Raw genomic sequence first — 20,925 nt, forward strand, 5'->3', positions numbered from 1 at the left:
TATTCCAAACTTGAGAGACATATTCAAAACAAATGCAAAGAAATATGAAACCACTGCTTTCTTGGAAATGTTGACTTAGAATAAAATACATTTAGCCCAGATCATTCCTGTTGCTTGCAATTGCAGTAACTGAAAAGGTACTGGAGAATTTCACTTACATTTCCCTTAATTTTCACATTTGGATTTATTGGGGGAGTACAACTAAGAACATAAAAACTATATAGCTAACTATGCTTTCTAAGGTCAAACTGTCATATTTAGCACCTTTAAAGGACTTTCAGATCCTCAGATGTAGAAATTGCCACAATGTGGCAATTTGTCTGTTCATACCCTGTTGTCCTGTGTGTGAGTCTATCATCAGCTCCCTTTCGAAGTGTTGTGTGTCACTGTTTGGTGTCTGGCAGGTGTGTGCGGAATCACTCAATAGTGGTTAGGTCTGTGGTGGACAGAAGGTATTTGTGTACTGATAGGCTGAGGCAGGTCTAGCTTCATGTCATATGCGGTCAAATTGCTTTTTGACAGCCAGTCAGTGTACACAGACAACTGATGGATTGCCTAGAATATTTTTATCTTGGGTAAAAAAAATATCTGACTCTACCTTTTTTGCATCTTTTTTTTTTTTTTTTTTTTTTTTTTTTTTTTTTTTAATCTCTGGTGTTCTTATATTTGACACTGCCTGACTCCATCCTATTTTAATTTGCTTTAAAATTATTTTTTATCTATTCTTTTCCTACTTCTTTGTAGCTCTAGATTATTGTGGTTTGATTTTTTTCTATTGTGAATGTATGAGTTTAAATTCATACTTTGATTCATAGTAAATTTGCTGCAAATTAGTTTTCTTAGTGTACATAATAAAGGAAGGAGCAGATATACTCACTATATTACTTTTCTTCTTTTCTCTCCACATCCTGAATTTTGACTAAGGTACAGATCAGTAAAACTTACAAGTGTTTTTGTGTGAGAGGACTTTTTTATATTTATGTCTAGATTATATACAGTACTTTTATTTATCAGAAAACCGATTTTTGTGTTTGTATAAGCTAGTCCTTGTTCAGTTTCCCAGGTTTCTGCTATTTTAAAGAGTGCCATGAATACCCTTGTAGACAAATCCTTGTCTGTACCTGTTACGGTTTAGATCTACAATGTTGGGCAGAGCAGCCTGATTGGAGGGCGGGCCACCGCGGCATGACCTGGGAGGGTATTCTTGCCCCTGGCTCGTGCTTTCCCTCTGTCTCTGCTTCCGGGCTGCCATGACATGAGCAGCTCTCCTCTGCCGTGTCTGTCCACTGTGCCATTTCACCTTGGAGCCAGCAGACCAGGCGTGGATAGAAACCGTCGCCACAATGAACCTCTCCTCTAAGGCTGGTGCTGCCAGGTGCTGTGTCCCAGCTGTGGGAAAGCTGACCAGTACAGTGTCCAAGCTTCTTTCCTCAGGGTAAATACTAATGTTTGTTAGCTGTTTTTGTTTTTGTGGGTTTTTATCTTGCTCTTGATAAGTTGGAAATCATGGAAAAATAATTTATTATATTTTTGATACCTAATTTTCTGCTTATGTGTAGGGATTGACATATATTGAGTGCTTACTATGTTTCTGCCACATAACATGGATTATCATTTATAGGGCCTCCAGTATCTGAGGTGAACATTAAATTGTCTTAAATTCACACTTGATTAGTGTAAGACCCAGAGAGAATTTCACCAGATGTGTGGCTGGTGGATAGAAATCACATGTAAACAGGCCCTGTTTTTTTTTCACTGTGTCATCACATCTGTGGGAAACTTACAGTGAAAAGCACATTTCCCAATCATATGTGTGTATGTAACAGGGTTTTTAAAAATTGAGGTATACTTGACATATAATAAAACATACAGATTTTTAAAATTTTTATTTATTTTATTAGTATGTTTGCAATACATGAAGTTTACAGTCATCCTACAGAGCAGGCACATGTACATACACATCTTGATTCTTTTTAATCCCTTTCCATTCCCCACCTACCATCTTTAAGTCCCCTTTCCCCACTTTCATTATTTTAGGTTCATGTTTATGGCATACAGTGTGTGCATTCGTTGTATTTGGCACACGTATATGTCACATGATTACATTCCTTGTGTGGAGTTGGTACACGTGTACCTAACACATTTCAATTCTAATTCTTTTTTCATTCCCTTTCCCTTCCCTTCCTCCGCCATCCCTCCATTTCTCAATCCCCTTCCCATTTGTAAAGGATCTTCCTTCTTACTATTATGTATCTTTTATTTTGCTCTTTATTTATATTTGGGGTTTCTCATATAAGGGAAACCATGTGATGGTTAAGCTTGTGTGTCTGATTTATTTCACTTAATATTATGGTGTCAAGATGTATCCATTACACGTGTATGGCTCAGGTTGGTCCTTTTTTTTTTTTTTTTTTTTTTTTTTTTTTTTTTTTTTTTTTTTTTTTTTTTTTTTTTTTTTTTTTTTTTTTTTTTTTTTTGGTATCAGGGATGGAGGTTTATCCTTCTTAATGGCATAGTACTTCTTTGAGTTTTTAATGCTACATTTTCTTTATTAATTCATTTGTTAATGGGCACATAGGCCATTCGCAAGATTTAGCTGTTATGAATTGTGCTGCTATAAAGATTGGTATGCATGTATCACTGTAATATGATGTCTTCAACTCTTTCAGGAAGACACTCAGAAGGGGAGCAGCTGGGTCAAATGGAATTTCTAGTTTTAGTTTTTTGAGGACTCACCACACTGATTCCCGTAGTGGTTGTACTAGTTGACATTCCCACAGTGTAGAAGGGTTCCTTTTCCCTCCCATCTTCACCAGCATTTGTTATTGTTATCTTGGTGTTCGATGTTCTTTCTGGAATAAGATGAATTCTTAGTGTTACTTTAATTTTCATTCTCTAATAGCCAGAGATGTTGAAAATATTTGCACGTATTGCCATTTTTACTTCTTGTGATAATATCTATTTATTTCAATAAGCCCATTTTCTATTGTATTGGGCTTTTATTGGGGGGGGGTCTAATTTTTTTGAGTTCTTTGTGTATCCTAGATAGTAACCCTCTGAGGAATACCTGGCAAAACTTTTTTCCCATTCTGTAGGTTTTCTCTTCATTCTATTGGTTGTTTCCTTCGCTGTGTGAAAGCTTTTTAATTAGATACAATCATACTTGTTGGGGTTTTTTTGTTTGTTTTTGGTACCGGTGCTAAAACTTGGGTCCTTCTTGCAAGGCAGGTGGCGGAACCACTGAGCTTAAATTCCTGGCCCATAGGTGTTGATTTTTTATGTTATTTCTGCTTCTCTTCAATTGGGGTTCTTTTCAGAAAGTCTAGGCCTACACTGATATAGGAATGCTATTGATTTTTGTGTGTTGATTTTATATACTGCTACATTGGTGAAATTGGTTATTAGTTCTAGGAGTCTTTTGGTGGAATTTTTATGGTTTTCTGTGTAGAGGGTCATATCATCTCCAAATAATGATAATTTGACTCCTTCCTTTCCTGTACATATCCTGTCATTTCTTTCTCTTGCCTGGTTTCTCTGGTTAATGTTTCAAGTACTGTGTTGAAGAGGAGTGGTAATAATAAACATCCTTGTCTTGTTCCTAATTTTAGAAGGAAAATTCTCAGTTTTTCTCCAGTATGTTGGCAGTGAGTTTGACTTTTATCAGATTGAGATAAGGCCCTTCTATATTTTCTTGTTTTCTTTCATGGATGGATATTGGGTTTTGTCAAAGGCCTTTTCTGTATCTCTTGAGATGATCACGTGAGTTTTGCTCTTGTTTCTGTGTGATATATTATATTTATTGATTTGCATTCTTAAACCACCCTTGCATGAAACCTACTTAATTATCATATATAATCTTTTTGATAATTTTTGCTTTCTATTTGCTGGTAGTATCTTAAGGATTTTTGCATCTATGTTCATTAAAGAGATTGGTCTATAGTTTTGTTTTTTTCTTGGATCCTTCTGTGGTTTGGGAATCAGGTAATGCTAGCCTCCAGGAATAACTTTGATAATATTCCTTCCTTTTCTATTTTATTAAAAGAGTTTTTTGGCTTGTGGAGGCCCAGCTCCACCTTTATCTCCATCTTCTGTGTCTCTCTGTGTGTTCCCTTCTTGTAGGAAGAAACCATTGGAGTAATTTTCAGGCCTTGTCATTGAATTTAGGGCCCTCCCTAGTCTGTCTTTACCTCGTCTTAACCAAGTATATCTAATTATAGCTGTAGCCCTGACTTGAAGCATGGTGGTTATTAACAAAGGTAGGGGAACAGATCCAACCCTTCCTTGGAGGCTGTCCATTGCAGCAGAGTGGCATGCACAGAGGCGCACAAGGGAGGGCTTGATACTCAAATTGAGTGTCACGCTACTGCAGCGAGGTTTTTGCTTTTTGCTCTTTGTTTTCCATGATGTCTTGGTTTCCGAGTGTTTCTCTTAGTAAGTCCCTTGTCTCAAATCATGATCTCTCCTGCCCTCCTTGTTCTGGCTGCTAATCCTTGTGCCTGCCAGGTCCAGAGGAGTCTCCCAGTCACGATCTTTTGTAGATGCCCTCTCTTTGTGACTTTCTCCTTCCTTGGTTTCCATGACATCACCCCCACACCTTTTCTGGCCACTCCTGTTTGTCCATTAGTGGATTCCGTTCATTTGCCCTTCTCTCAAATGTTGTGTTCCTTAAGATCCCATCCTCGACCTTATTCTTACTCAACATAGTCTCTAGGCAATATCTGCTATGGTCATAAATTATTCTCGTTTTCTATTCTTCCATTCAGAACTCTTTTCTAAGTCCAGATCCCGCTCTTCAGCTGGCCACTGAACATGCAGAGCAGGAGGATCCCTGTCCATCATGTCTCACTTCTCCTGGCATCTGCATATAACCTGGGAGGAGGTGGTTTTGTACCTGTTCTACCTACAGCTCCCTTCCCGCTCCCTCCCAAAAGAGTGTTCTTGCCTACAGTTCTCTTTACCCCCAAATCCCACTGCAACACGCACACAGGCACATGCACATCACCGGGTTTCTCCTCTGCTGCGTGTATTCCTGAAAGAGTTAAAAGTCATCCTACTTCAGTGACATATACATACCCATGCTTATAGCAGCACAGTTCATAGTAGCTAAGCTCTGGAAACGACCTAGATTCCAATCAACAGACAAATGGATAAAGAAAATATGCTCCATATATAAATGAAGTTTTATTCAGCCGTAAGAACAGTAAATTCATGTCATTCACAAGAAAATGGTTGGATCTTGAGCCCATAATATTAAGTGAAATAAGTCAACAGAAAACATTACACATCAATCACATGGTTTCTCTTAGGAGAAACTCAAAGTATAAATAAATTAAAGACTAAAGAAAGGATGGTAGGAAACAGGGAGGCAGACTATTTTGCAGTCGGCATGGAATAAGATGGTAAGGGAAGGATAGAGAAGGGAGGGAGGGATCAGGGATGATCAAGGTGTGATAGAAATATGTACCAGTTCTCTCCACACAAATCTACGTATTATGTATTACAAACGTATATCAATAAAAAGAGAAAGAAACAAGAAAGTGTTTCTCTCTCAAATGCCAATAATACAGATTTAAATTCTTAGTGGCCAGAGGATCAAAGGCTTTCTCTCCCTCATTGTCTTTTCACGCAGACTAAACTGAGGGGATAGGCTAATCAGACCAACTTTGAGATCCCAGAAGCAATAAAGCATTTTACTCATTTAATGTATTTCTTTTGTACATGGTAGCAGCTATTTAATAGACCATCCCTTTCAAAACATATTGAAATGCTTATGGAGATGACCACTGGAAACAAGCAGTGAACATTCGTATTCTTTCTTCTGCATTGTTACTTTCAAATTTAAAGTCACAAATGGGTTTTAATATAATTTTGTTACTTTTGGATTTAAAACTACACATGAAATTGTGTTCTGAATTTACAGGTGGAGAGAATGCATTATGCTCAAACAAGAAAGAAAAAGCACAATTAAATGTTCTCCTGACCGCTTTTTACATACATACATATATATATATATATATATAGTTTTATATATATAGTTATAAAACCGTGTGTGTGTGTGTGTGTGTGTGTATACACACACATATACATATATATCCAAGAATTTGAGCTCACATTTTTTTTAAAGGGGTGGTGCTGTGAATCAAACTCCAGGCCTTGTGCTTGCTAAGCACACATTATGCCACTGAACTTCTTCCCCAGCTCCTGAGCTCACATTCCTAAAAGCATTGGCATTTGTTCTAGAGGAGCTGGATTCCTTGGCCGCATCTCTTGTGTGGAGCAGAATGTTCTACGAGGAGACAGAGCAAGGTGTTGCACTAGTTGCTTTTCTCGTAGCACAAATGAAGTCTATTTGTTCAGTTTTTCAGGCACAAGAATGTACTGAGTCAGTGCTGTGTGCCAGACACTGTTAGATGTTAGGGTGATGTCATGTTGTCCTCTCCCTGAGGTTAAGGCTGAAAATAAAGATGTGGGCCCCTGTCTCTTGGGACCTTGTTCCTCAAGTGTGGTCTTCAAGGCCAAGGGCATTGGCATAACCTGGCAGATTATTCAGGGCCTTCCTGCTGAGCTGCATGCAGCCCCTGTCCTTTTTTTTTTTTTTAAGATTAAGGTCTTGCTAAGTCACTAAGTTGCTCAAGCTAGGATCAAACTTGCAGTCCTCCTGCCCCGAGAATGCAGAGATTACTGGCACGTACCACGATGCCTAACCTAAGATTCTCCATTTTGAGAATCTACTGGATGATGCCAGTGCTGGGGGTTCATGGGCCACATACACTGAGCTACAAGGTCTTAGGGTACTCATCTAAAGCTGGCTCTTTAATTGAATCTAGATGCCCTTGCTATCTCCCGTCAAAGGACTGGAAGATTAAGATTAAGGGTGCACTTTCTGGGCCTTCAGGGAGCTATCTTCTGATACAGCCTTGTCATAACAGTGTGATCTGCCATGGGACTAGGTTAAATGCACCCTTCGACATACAAAGCACCTGGAATAGAATGTGTAGAGACCAACTCTAAGCAGCCAAGAGGTTAAGTAATGAGCTGACCCGTGGTAAAGGGAAGGTGAAGAGACACTTTCTGAGTGCTCGCTCACATGCCTAGTGCAAAAGCGTTGGCAACTCATCATTCAGTGATTAGGTAGCACAAGGATCCCTGAAGCATTCCAGGTAGAAGTTAATGAGGCCCAAACTAAGATAGGAGAGGCTCATCAGGAATGTTGCCTGAGGTCAGACGTGGCAGAAATGGGAGTGATGAGAAAGTGATCGGTGCCCAGTTTACTGGCCCTGGGAACCGTGTAGCTATGTCTCCCAGAGACCAGGAGGGACAGGGATGTGAAATCTGTTTCCCTCTTGGCTGTGAGGTGTTGATCTGACCCCCCCGCCCCCATAGGTCTTTTGGTGGCCTTGCTAGACCCAGGGCGAGAAACCTGGCCAAAGCTGCACAGACACAGTCAGAGTAGACTTGGTGTCTCTGAAGCTACTGCGTGGGTCAGGTCTTCTGAGAGAGTGTGCCAGGTGAGAAGAGCTGAGCGCCACACGGGGGTGAGAGAGCCTGCGCTCGAGACTGTAATGTTAAGTGAAATAAATCAGACACATAATGTGGCATAACTTCTCTTATATGAGAAACTCAAAATACAAATAATTTTAAAACAAAAGAAAAGATAGACATAGAAAACACAGATGATGATCCTTTTTGCAAACAGGAAGGAATTGCAGGGATGAGCGGAGAGAGAGGGCAGGGGAAGGGAATAAAAAGGATGAAGATGTTAAGTACAGGCGCCCGCTTCCTCAGCTGAATGTAAGCATTATGTACTGCAGACTTCTGCTATAGACAGGTAGGTTAAAAAAGAACCAGCACCGAAGCCTAGAAGGGACAGCTAGAGAGGTGGTCAGTCAACGTGCACTTCTAGAGAGAAGCTCAGGATGATGACTTTTAATTTATTCATTCTCCAAGATTGTTGTGTTTTTGTTTGTTTGTTTTTTGGTACTAGGGATTGAACTCAGGGCCTTCACACTGAGTTACAGACCCAGCCCTTTTAAAATTTTTAAATTTTAGGTAGGGTCTTGCTAAGGCAATAAGTTCCCCGGGCTAGGCTCAGTCTTGCCATCCTCCTGTCTCAGCATGGCGGAGTGCTGGCTTTACATACAGGTGCATACTGTCAGGCCTGCCCTAGAATTCTGCATTTCTGAGAAGGTCCTGGGCAGTAGCACTGCTGGGGGTTCATGGGTAGCTCTTTGTTTCTTGTTACTACTAGGTGGTTTCTAGCTTACCTATTTCTTCTGTACATTTTTATTAAGGTCCTTACAATTCTGGTCAGGGCAGTGACTGAGGAGATGCCTGATCGAAGTGGAGATGTTGCCACGAGCCTCAAAGGAAAGCTACAGGAGTTATTTGGCAGAGTAACTTCGAGAGTAACCAACGATGGTGAAATCTGGAGGCTGTATGCCCAAGTGTGTGGGAATGGGCAGAGTGAGAGGCCGGATGAGAACAAGAAGGTAGGTCCTCCTTTGCCTCTTAGGCCCAAGCCTTTTGTTCGACACATACACAGTACGCTTGTTTGTTTTGATGGCTGGACGAAGAGTTCAGCAATCTGAAAGACAAAATTAATTTGGTCAACTTCGGTTTTGATTCTGTCCTTAACATAACCACTTTGATGATTCTTCTTTTTTTGGTACTGGGGATCGAACTCAGAACCTTGAGCTTGCGAGGCAAGTGGCAGAACTACTGAGCTAAATCCCCAGCCCTATAAGTACGTATGGGCAGGTTAAGACTTCGAATTTTGTGCCTTTAATTTTTATGAGTTTTTCTCACACAGTTGCTTTATGTTTCCTGCAAAAAGTTCTCTAACCTGCTCCCCCTGCTGGCTCTGCCGCAAGCAACTGGCTCTTGTTCTTTACAGCCTTTTCTGCAGCTCATTGCTAACCACTCAGGCAGCCTGTTTAGGTCTAAAATGAAAGGGGGAAAAAAGGTGCTAGAGAAGGACTTTGAAAGTCTAAACATGTCTAAACCTTGCCAGGACTGTGCTGCCCTTTCAGATCACAAGGGCACTGGAACACTGGTTGTACCACAGCCTCTAATCTCCCAACCTAAAGGAGCTCCCAGAATTTCCAAGGGTGGAATGATTGTTTTGTGTTTCTTTTCAAAACACCCACAACAGATCAGATGTACTCTTTGTGTGGATTTGGAATTAGCCAGGGTACAGCTAATTGGTGGATTCTTAGTAATTGTCTCCTCCCCTAGTCCACACAGCTGGGTTCCACTGTTGCCCTCTCAGCCCGAGAGTGCGTGTCACCTGTGTGCATGCCCACACTCCTACATTCTGCCTTCCAGTCCTTGAATTATGTTCTCTCTTGCAAATACACAACTAAAGGTACTCTTGAGTTCTCTGACCTGTGACTTCTCTCTTAAGAATCTGTAAGGCTGTGAAAGAGTGTTTCAAACTTTTGTGCAGTTACACTCCTACCAGCAATTCCTTAGTTTTCATCAAGTTCTCGCTTCATTCTTTTGGCTGCAGATGGTGAGGAAATCAGTACCCTTCTCATACATGTCCAAGCCTGGCCTTACAGTTGTGGTTATAGAGAAGTCCAGAGATGTCCAGACAACCCATTGGTTTCTTGTAGTTGCTTATTGCTATGTAGTAAGCATCCGTGCCCCTCTGGTGAGAGCAATAGAGACTGTGCTGTACAACACAGACTCGGGTCTTTCAACTTGGAACTAGTCCCAGAGGACTTCCCAGAAGTTTCAAAGGTGATTTCTACTGCTATTCTGAATGTTGCTCTTTTTCTTCCCTCAGGCGTTCCAGTATCTCTCAAAGGCATACAAGTGTGACACCCAGTCCAGTTGTTGGGAGAAAGATATTGCATCATTTAAGGAGGTCGTTCAAAGAGCCTTAGGGCTTGCACATGGTACTTGATATCCGTGGCATATTTTTATGTATTTTTTACTGTTTTAAAAAAAAGTAGTAGTAAAAAGTCAAGTTCCATTACAAATATTACTTTGTTATGTTGAAGCTGTTGTTTTCAATTCAGAAGACTTACACAGTTAGTACAATGCAGGTGATTTGCAGCAGTAAGGAGGAACAGGACAGAGGCTTCAGTATTATTTGAGTAAATGACAGGAATTAGAAACTTGGAGAGGTGAAATACCTTTAGAACTGTAAATAACCTTCACTCCACATAGTCTGTGTTGATCACATAGTGTTAAAGAAATCTGTTAACTTTTTCTTGACTCCTATTCTTCCTTTATAAATAAAAATATTTTTCAGGAACCGGGGATTTAGCTTAGCGGTGCTGCACCTGCCTGGCAAATGCCACAGCCTCACTTTGATTCCCAGAACCAGAAGTGAACCTTTTTTTTTTCCATAAAAATATGTATGTCTCTGGAGTACATAGCTATGTTAAAGCGCTAGGACATATACAAAAGAAATACGAAACATAATCTAGTCCTGTCTTTGAAAATTTCGAGAGTATAATTTGAAGGGAAATGAGTTTACATAGAAAATTGTTTGCCAGTTGGGTAATATAGTCCAGACAAAGAGAAGTTTTAATTATTTGCATTAATGAAAAAGCACCAGTTAAATATGGTAATGCATTTTTATATTTATGTTTGAATATGGGTGTGTATTGTCCTGGGAATACAGTTCTCATGAAATAACGAAGCCCCAGTGTTAAGAGCTGAATCACAGGACTATGAACCTATCCTAAAGTCTTCCCACATCTCTGCATAACTAATCATGGCAGTAAACAGGTAGCCACCACAGCATCAAAGCTCTAGGATCAGCTGCAGCCTGTATCCTAGGTGACTGACTCAGTTATTTAACTTCTCTGAGCCGTAGTTTAGGCAAAATGAGGATAATAACTATCTGTGGTTGTTAGGAAAAAGAAATGAGGCTATGTTAATGCTTCATATTTTTCATGTGGTTTAAATGTTAACCCTTCACCCTCCCACCCCCATCCTCTGTCTTCTGAAGTTGAAGATTTGTAATATACAATAAAGGACTCAAAACTAAAAAGAGGAAGGGGAAGAACAAGGATCAAGTTTAACTTGCTCATTAACAAAACACACAACATTCAGATAGTTTAGAAATGGGCTTGGTAGTTAATAATTCTACTTATGGCCTTTGAAATCTTTGACCAAAAAGAATATACATACCCAGTTTCCTGGACCACCTAGCCACTGGCAGATAAGGTACAAGTGCTGAACCCTTGTACAGCTGAAATTCCGGGTAGAATAGTTTGAGGTCATCGCTGATAGATTAGTGGAAGGATGTAGGAGTGGCTGGGATTCCTGTGACTTATGCTGGCTTTATGGAGGGTGGGCTCAGAGAGGATTGGAGCCAGTTGCCTTTGGCCTTTGTGTATATAGTGTTACGTTTGGGGAAACCACTGTAAGGTGTATAATGTACATAATTAGGGTGGGATTTACTTTTAAGAATTTATCTTATCTACTTCAACTTGCAGACTCTGAACTTTTCTGTGAACTACTAGCTCAGTAATGGTCAAAGCCAAGATATTCTCTGTAATTGCCAAGTGCTGATGTTAAACCTGTCAACTATAAATATGCAGATTAAAGAAATACTTCAGGATGAATGTTCATTTCAAGCTTAAAATTCAGTTTAAACTGTTGTTGGTTTTTTTCCATCAGGGCAACTCTTAGAGAAAAACAAGGGTCTGTTATTTAAAGTTCTCCCTAGACTTGAATGAATTGTGTGTCAGTGGACTTACAGTTTAGGCATGTTTGAGTCAGTGGTGGGTTTGGTTTGTAATGACACTTTTGACTGACTGACTGACTGACTGATTGACTGACTATAGTGCAGGGGATTGAAGTCAAGGCTTTGCATATGGTAAGCAAGTGCTTTACCCCTGAACTACATCCCTAGCTCTTTTTAAAATTTTGAGAAAGGGTCTTAGCTCCCCAGGCTGAACTCACACGTGGAATCTTCCCACCTCAGCCTCCTGAGTAGCTGGGATTGTAGATATCTGCTGCCTGGTTGGTACTTTAGATTTATAAAAATAAATCTTAACTTTGTCGTTGTTTCATTTGTACAGCAGCATTCAGTCAAACAGTGGGCTGGGTTTTCTTTTATTCTGTTCTTTTTTGTCTTTCTCCCCAATACTGTGCCTCCTCCACCCCACTCAATTCTGAAAAGGAAACATATATATAAAACACATTTAAAATCTGTGCTCCCCCGTTGGGTTGCTGTTGGTAAGAGTCGCCACACCCTTCCGCAAGTTTGGGAATATTTTGCAGTCTCAGCAAGTATTTGAGACCCCTCTTTAGCAGTGCTGTCATGGTGCACCCTGTGCACTGTCTGCAGGATGTTCATTTACAGTTTCTGTGATGTTATTTTCTGGGAACTCTTGTTCCTTGCTATCCTGGAACTTTTGAAATAGCAGTTATGGTATTTAACTGCAGTCTGTAGCAAGGAGGTACCGTGTCTTGGATTTTCTAATGATTTGGAATAGCAGGTTATTTCTCTCTTTCTTTCTCCCTATCTTTTTCCCACTTCCTCTGATTTTTAATGCCTTTTGGAAATGGGAGAGAACTACTAGAGCATTTGTCTTTTTGCTGTATTTTCTCCAAATGAAAACAAATATTAAGAAAAGAATCACAGCTGTTTCTGATATAAGCTACTAGGTATTAAATAACCAGATACCTCTGCCGTAGTAGTTCCAATTTTCAGAGAAACAGACTTCAAAATCCTCACTCTGTTTGGGCCACCTGAGCCCTCTGAAAATGGGATTAACATTGCTAACTACCACACATCTTTTCAACCATTTAGCTACGAAATTTCAAAGTCTAATCATTATTTTGAAAGAGAAATGTCAAATTAATTCTGGCCAGGGAAGATATTATTAATTAATGATAAAACTATTTTTCCAGGTACAGGAAGCCTCTAGCAATTAATTAGATGTGTTCCATCCATGATCTAGGGCAGGGTGGTGAACACGTGCCCCAGGGGGCTGTTTGTTATGATCGAAAGCTCTAAAAGGTTCGCCATCACTGATCTAGGAAATAAAGAGACTTACTCCTTGCTTTGTTCAGTATACTTTTGGTGGTGGGTATTGGGGATTAAACCCAGGGCCTTCATACTAAGCTACATCTTCAACCCTTTTTCATTTTGAGACATTGTCTCACTAAGTCACTAAGTTGCCCAGGCAGGGCTTGAATTTGCAGTTCTCTTGCCTCAGTCCCCCAGTGTGCTGGGGTTACAGGTGTGTGTAGCCATGCCTAGCTCTTTGGTGTACTTTAAAAATAGGGTCTGGTTATCAGTCTGCTTGAATTTAGTGCACACAATTTTATGGAACAAAAGAACGCATCAGTGGTTTTTATGTGTGTAGAAGTTTTTACTTGCTTTCAGAAAGCATTAATAGTTGGTCCTTTTACTAGTACAACCACTATGTAAATTAGTATGGAGAGTCCTCAGAACACTAAAACCAGAGATTCCAGCTAGGAATAGCTGGGTCTATTCTAGGTATCTTCCCAGAAGAGTTAAAGACATCATATTACAGTGACATCTGCACATCCATGTTTACAGCAGCGCAGTTCATAGTAGCTGAATGTTGGGAGCAGTTCTGTATGTCCATCAACAGATGAATGGATAAAGAAAATGTGGTTTGGAAACACAGCGGAGTATGACTCTGCCATAAAGAAGACTAAACTTGAGCCATTTGTAGGAAAATAATGCACCTTGGGACCATAAGATTTAGTGAAATAAATCAGACACACAAATACTACATGGTTTCTCTTCTATGAGAGACCCAAAACATAAAGAGCAAAATAAAAGATAGATAATAAGAATAGGAAGATAGATCTTTTTCAAAAGGCAAGGGGACCAAGAGATGGAGGGAGGAGAAAGGAAGGGGAGGGGAAAAGGATGAAAAGAAAATTAAAATGTGTTATGTACCTACACCAACTCCCCATGAGGAGTGTAATGATTGTATTCTACAAACATGTACGAATGAAAAAATAAAAATGGGAGAAAAAGTGAAAAAAAAAAGTTGTTGGGCCTCTGGCCAGGAGAAGTGAGGCCCCTCACAATTTCAGCTTTTAGGAACATGGGTCCTGTGGGATCTGGGGGCAGAGTTGTCTGCGATGAGTGACTTCATTCTCATATCCAGCCTGCTGATGCCAGTGTGGCTCAGGAACCCTAGTGCCTGGTCGTGGTCACATTCCCTGAGTGAAGACGCATAGGTTATAGGTACCAAGTCTTCTTGAATGGTGCTGTAAAGTTGAGCATGAGCCCACGTGTCTGGCATGTCACCTTGTTGGGCTAGTGTCGCCAGCCACTGTGATCTTCACTGGGGACTTGGTACCATGGAAAGCCACCCTAAATGTCCTCTGTGGGTACCTTCTTTTCAATAAGATTTTTGTCTCCTTGCCTAATTTCATTAGTCTCTGCACACATTGGGTGTGTGTGTGTCTGTGTTTAGGGTCTCTTCCTGGTGATCTGCAACTAACCGAAGACATCTCTTTTCCTCCAGATTCTCCCTAGCAATAAACTTGCACTTGCCTGATATGTGTAAGGTCCTGGGTTTGGTCCCCAGGCTGGGTGTGGAGAGGAAGATAAAGGAAAAATTTAGGAAAGAATGAAAACTCTCTAGGTAGAAATGTTTTCAAAGTCAGTTACTATAAAATTATAATTAAATAGTTGGTTTTTGTAGCTATACATTATGACCAATTCTTAATGGATGATTTCCTCATATTTATCTTGCAGTGGCTATGAAATGCTGTGAAAACAAACCTAGTCCTCAAGAAGCTGTACAGATGCTTTCTTCAGTTCGACTCAATTTACGGGGCTTACTATCTAAGGCAAAGGTGAGAGCGACATGTGAATTAAGATTATCATATAGTAAAAGGTCATTAGTGCCTGCTTACTGCTCTCGAGTCTTTGCATCATGGATAATTTTAGGCCCATATTCTGTTTTATATAACACCCTTCCTGTGGTTGGTTGTGCTGAAAGGTGTTATTGGCCCTGTGGTTAGATTATCTTAAATGTGAGTAACTTCGGAGTCTTGGAATGTAATGTTTAAACAGTGCTCTTCTTTTTACCACTGTTTTTCCCAGGGTATGGCATATGTGCTACCAATGGCTTGTGGGTATAATTTTTATTTTAAAGCATATTTATTTCAAGACGTTTTAGAAAAAGTATAATCAGCCCGTCAAAACCAACAATTTCATGAATAGTGCTGTTGGTCATCAACAACTGTAATATGATGTTTTCTTTTATTTAAGTAAAAAATGACTGAGATAATATTAAGTAGGTGACATATGGATTTGACAGAACTTGCTCAGGCAGACTCAGGTTTGACAGTTGACATCTACCAGGTGCTCATGAGTCACACCTTGTGGACCAGTGCCGTGTGGAGGCCTACGAATCACTGTAGGAGCCTCTCTGAAGACTGGGTTCTTGACCTTTGTTTGTGATGGATGTAGACTCAGATCTTGGGTGAGCTTTCGGAAATCTGTTAAATTCCTGCAGTTGGGTTTGGAGTATACCTCTGGAAGAAAAACTGAAAGGAATATAATGTGTAGCACAATTCAGTACTGTAATGTCTTGTCTTTACTTTTACCATTTAATCTTGGGTTGTAAATTAATTTTGATTCACTTCTGAGAAAAAGTCTATGGCACATAGAAACCACTTCTGAACACCTTTTTACTCTGTAGAAAAATTTCCAGAGCATGTCTTTTTTGCTAATTGTTTGATCTTTGCAAATTAAGGCATAATTATTGCCTCTGTAGATAGTTAACTCACCTTTCCACCTCTATTTAGCTGAACTCTTACTTCCTCCCAGCCTGACAGCACAACTCCAGAATTATGCATATCAGAAGTCTGCAAGAACTTTTTCATAGAAAGTCAAATCAGCAAGCCTTTTCTGTATCTTTTCTTTCCAAATTGGGAGCTAAGTTTTCTACTTTTGATTAAATCACAAAACCATGCATAATTGTTTATCTCTACAGATATATTCCTCCAGTCCCCTCTATCTCTGCAAAGCTTTTCCTTGTAAGTTATTATTTTTACATAAATTTGCACCTGCTTAACTTAAATAACATTGTCTGCAAGAATACTATGCATCCTTCCTTTCTGTGATAGATTCTGAAATATTAAAAATGATGCTTCAGAATATCACTTATATTTAGATTTTGTTACTAGATCCCAACTGGATCATCCAAATTAAAAAAAAAAAAAAAAAGGGAAAATTTGCCGACTGATGCAAAGCATTTTTTCGTAAATAATATTTTGGAGACTCTGGTTTTGTCGTAGATCATATACCTTTTATGTTCTTTGAATTAGATTTGCTAAACTGAATTGCATTTCAAAAACCCACTTTTAAAGAATACTTTTTAAAAAAGAAAGTGAATCAAAGTAACTGTGTTCAGTCATTTGCAGTAGGCTTGGGTTGCATGAATCCCTGGAGTTTTCTTGCTGGAACACGGACTTCATGGAAATAAACTCTTAGAACTTGTCTTTCCTATTAAACACAGAAATGCTTTATTAACAAACACACATAAACCTTAAAGCGCTAAGAAATTTACAAAGATATGCCTTCTAGTCTGCTGTCCCAGGACAGAGAGACTCCTCTGCCCCTCCTTAGCACCCTGTCATTGTATGGGTTTGCTGCCAAGATTGGCATGAGGGCCTTTGGGTGGAGGCCAGGGAGCCTAGAGGCAAAAACCCTGGAGAGGGAGGGAAGGAGGGAGACAAAGGAGAGGGAGAGATTTTTGCATTTCTTAAACTCAGCGAGTTATTCATTCTTTCTAAGCCTCAGTTTCTTTCGCTTCTTCACAGGGAAGTGATGCTGATTCATTAGGATTTGCAAGCACTGTCAGTAGTAGTTTAAAATATGCTATATGAGTTCAGGTTATTTTCCTAAAAGATGTTTCCTCTATTGACCACATTGCAGCATTTTTTTGTCAATCTCTTATGAAAAGCTCTACAAATCATCTGGTGAAGTCTGAGGAGAGAGATGTATGGAAAGCTAAATAAACTATGTCTCTGATCAAAACACACACAGTCATGTGTGTGAAGCATAACTATGGTCATAAAAATGATTTTCTTGGGTACCTATTTTGGCTTAGGAAGCAGTTCCTAGAAAGGCATTCCAGAGTCTTTTTAAGTGAGGTTAGCATCCTTGAAGTATGTTGCTTCCCAGGGGGAAGCACATACTTATTTTTTTGTTATTTTGTTAGGTTTTTTCAACTTTACCCAATTTTGTAATCTTTGTAATCCCTGAGGCCTATGTGAAAATTAATTTTCAAATGAGTACGAAAAGGTATGATTTATATGAATTTAAATATAAAATATATTTGTTTTGTTTGTATACACAATGAATAACAGTTTCGTGTTTTTTTGGTGGTTTTTTTTTGGTACCAGGGATTGAACTCGAGTCCTTGCACTTGCAAGGCAGGCCACCAAACCGCTGAGTTAAATCCCCGGCCCTAATAATAGTTTTTTGTTTGAATGAATGATGTCTGTCATCCAAAACTGTTGTAAAATATTGAAATAAATAACTAAATATTTAAGACAACTGCTTTACAGAACAGAGCTCATTTGAATTTACAACTTCAGACATGTTGTTTTGATTCATTATTTAATTGGTACAGTTGTACATTTCCATGATGGTAAGCAAACAAATACTATTATTGCCGTTATTTTGCAAAGGGCATTTTAATTTTGTACGCTATCTTTTATTTTAAAGGGATTTTCATTGTTTTGATGGTTATGCTTTGTTTTTAATGTTGCAGCAACGTTTTACAGATGTGACAAGTGGAGAAGTTTCCGGTGAGTTAGCAAATGAAATAGCAGCTATGGATGCCTTGGTAACAGAACTTCAAGACCTAAGCAACCAGTTTCGAAATCAGTATTGACCATGCTGGGAACAGTTCTTGGAAAAGGTGCTTCTGCCTTTCTGGAATTTTTCTTATACCCGTGTATTTGAAACACAAGATACTGATTTTTTAAAATAAATTTCAGTTTCATGGCTTAAGTCCTTGTTTTTGTGATAGTCCCAAATGTTTGCATTTTCTGAAGTACATAAATTATTTATTTGGGCCTAGATATGGTTAAATTCAGTATTTATATTGTCCTTGAGGTATTTCAGCACAAAGAACAAAATGTGAGTTTTCTTTTTAGTGTAGGGTTTATTCTCTCTCTGCCTAACATGAATTGGATCATTCTTCGGAAAAACTTAGTCTAAGCAGAAAAAAAAATTATATATTCCAAGTTGGTGGAATTAGATTGGCTGCTTCATCGTCCAAGAGTGATAAAAGAATGGATTTCGAGACGGAAACATTTACACTTCTTTAAAACTCTGTGTTTGTGTCAGAAAGATATAAACTTGGCTAAATTGGAAGTATGAGCATGATTTAACTTCTAAATCAAGACAATGCAAGAGAAAGTATGACATAACCCCAATTACAACTCAACAGTTAGCCACTAGTGCAGGCTGTTACCTCCTCCTGCTGTGTACTGCCAGCCAGGAAGACGTTGTTTAATAAGGTTATTGTGGGTGAATGCAGCTGTAAGTGGTGCCACATTACAAAAATGCCAAAGTAAAGTGCTTTCTTAGTAATGTCTATGGAAACAAATATTGAAATAAAAGTCATAGTGAAGAATTCGGTTACTGGCTTGGACTGCTAAATTTTGGGTCCCCTGCATAAATCACTTGACCCTTGTGTTTTTCCATGTTCATATTTAAAGATGTAAATCATTGTGACTCCTAGGTTCTTCGTGAGTTTCCAGTGCACTTGAAAACTTAGCATTTTGTAATCCATAAATATAAAGCACTCCGGACATTTAAAATTCTTTAATGAATTCCACCTATGAATGTTTTCTAGTGCCATGTGCTGTCATTCCTTAGCCATTTGCTTCTCTTTTCTGTTACCGTATATGAAATTTCAGAAACCTTAATGCCCACAAGTTTCTCCTATAAAGAGACAGTACTTGTGAGAAAGTCCAAAAAGATGAGACAGTGGCAGGAGTTAACATTTAGTGTCTGTTTAAGTCCTTTTTATGGAATCCATTGAGAAGAAGGTGGGCGAGTGAGTGATGGGCGAATATACAGGTAGATGATTGCATGGAGAGATGGAAGAAAGTTCTGTTTACCTGTTTTTTTTTTTGAGACAGGGTCTTGCTGTGTAGTTCCAGCTGGCCTTGAACTCATGATGATCCTTCTGCCTCAGCCTCCCGAGTGCTGAGATTACAGGTGTGCACCACCACGTCCAGTCCTGGAAGAAAGTTTTAAAATGAACTGTAAGCTGAGTAGAAAGTGGGCAGGAAGGAACTAGTGAAAAGGTACAAGGATTTCAGGAATCAAGTGGAAGACTGAAGTATAGCTTCAAAGTTGTGTTAGTTTGCTTTCCTTTGGGTTCACGTTGAAAGACTTCCATGATTAGAATAATAGCAAACCAGAGTATCTCCGCTCAGCCCTTTCCTACCCTACTGTGTTGGGTCAGACTTTTCGGGTCAAAGTTTTTTGTTTGTTTGGTTTTGGTAATGGGCATTGAACCCAAGACTCTGACTCTAAGATACATCCCTGGCCCTGTTTCGTTTTTAAGATGGAGACAGTCTTACTAAGTCACTCGGTTTCCCAGGCTAGGCTCAAACTTGAAATCCTTTTGCCTCAGCCTCTCACAGTGCTGGGATTTCCAGTTTGCACCACCGCATCCAGCTTCCTTGTACCCTCTTAACTGTGGGATGTTCTCACAAATGACAGCTATTTTTTTTTCTCATTGAGTTTACTGCTGCATTTTAGGTATACAGTAGTTACATTCATCACTGGGATCTTGTACCTTTTCATGACAGGTCTTGGTTCTCATTTTTTCCCCTTGTCCCTGCCCTCCCTTCATCCCCTCCTCCCTTCCCTATTTACAAAAACTTTATGTCCATTTTTTAATTTTCTCATATTTTTTTCTTTTCCCTTATTTCCTTTCCTGTACCCTTCCCATTTCCCCTACACTAGACAACTATTAATGTCTTCTTTTAAAGGACCTAGAGCAACTATATTTTATAATCTTACTTAAATGAGGTTTTTTGTTACTGTTTTTTCACTTTTATTTTATTTTTCATTAAGTTTATTGGCACTTTTTAAGTATACAGTACAGTTGCATTCAGCACTGGGATCTTGTACCTTTATGTGATGTATATTGGTTCTTATATTTTCCCCATTCCCCAGCCCCGGCTTCATCCCCTCCACCCTTCCCTATTAACAAAGACTTTGTAAAAAAAAACAAAACAAAAAACAAAGAAACAAAAAAGACTTTTTTCCTTTTCTCATATTTTTTCTTTTCCCTTTTTGCCTTTCCCCTACTATTCCCACTTCCCCTACTCCTTTAGCCCCTTTCTTCCTAGTTCACATTATCAGTTATACCAGTTGAACCTTATTTACACTTTTTTGTTTGTTTGTTTGTTTGTTTTTTGAGACAGGGTCTCACTGTGTAGTTGAGACTGACCTGGAACTCAATATGTAGCCCAGGCTGGTCTCGAACTCACAGCGATCCTCCTGCCTCAGCCTCCCGAGTGCTGGGGTTACAGGAGTGCACCACCACACCTGACCCTTTATTTTCACTTTTAGTTTTTCACACCAGAGAAACTTGGGTATTTACATGAGTGTCCTATTTATTTCACTTAAGAGTATGGCCTCAGTGTGCATCCATTTATTTGAGGTTTAAGATTGAAGAAAATATATAAGGAGGCAAAGGAGGGAAAGCTCCTCCTTTGGAGGAAATACTGTGTATGTGTGGGTTTTTCCAATTAAAACCTCATCTCTACTGCCTGTGAATGCTTTCGAGCTGCTTGGCTTTCTCATGGTGCTAAGAGTACCTCCCTAGAGTTCTTCCTGTCTCTCACTTTACCCCAGCCTCAGAATTACTAGTGCATACCTGTTTAAACATCTCTTTATCAATTATGAAGGGTCTTAGGGCTTTGTAT

General features: G+C 39.3%; 1 protein-coding gene across 3 annotated transcripts in view; it reads left to right on the forward strand.

The window, feature by feature from the left end:
* Positions 1 to 18,807, forward strand: part of Ttc27 (tetratricopeptide repeat domain 27) — a 164,028-nt gene extending 145,221 nt beyond the window's left edge. The window contains exons 17-20 of one of the 3 annotated variants that reach the window (XM_010645223.3): positions 8,292 to 8,489; positions 9,788 to 9,899; positions 14,711 to 14,811; positions 17,742 to 18,807. In XM_010645223.3, the coding sequence (XP_010643525.1) occupies positions 8,292 to 8,489; positions 9,788 to 9,899; positions 14,711 to 14,811; positions 17,742 to 17,864 (534 nt within the window). In that variant the 3' untranslated portion in view covers positions 17,865 to 18,807. The remainder of the gene's footprint in view (positions 1 to 8,291; positions 8,490 to 9,787; positions 9,900 to 14,710; positions 14,812 to 17,741) is intronic. The other 2 variants (XM_010645231.3, XM_033763504.1) reach the window with 2 other exon arrangements.
* The last annotated feature ends 2,118 nt before the right edge of the window (positions 18,808 to 20,925 follow it).

This window comes from Fukomys damarensis, unplaced genomic scaffold (assembly GCF_012274545.1).
Source record: "Fukomys damarensis isolate Sample0158 unplaced genomic scaffold, DMR_v1.0_HiC HiC_scaffold_2, whole genome shotgun sequence".
Lineage (NCBI taxonomy): Eukaryota > Metazoa > Chordata > Mammalia > Rodentia > Bathyergidae > Fukomys > Fukomys damarensis.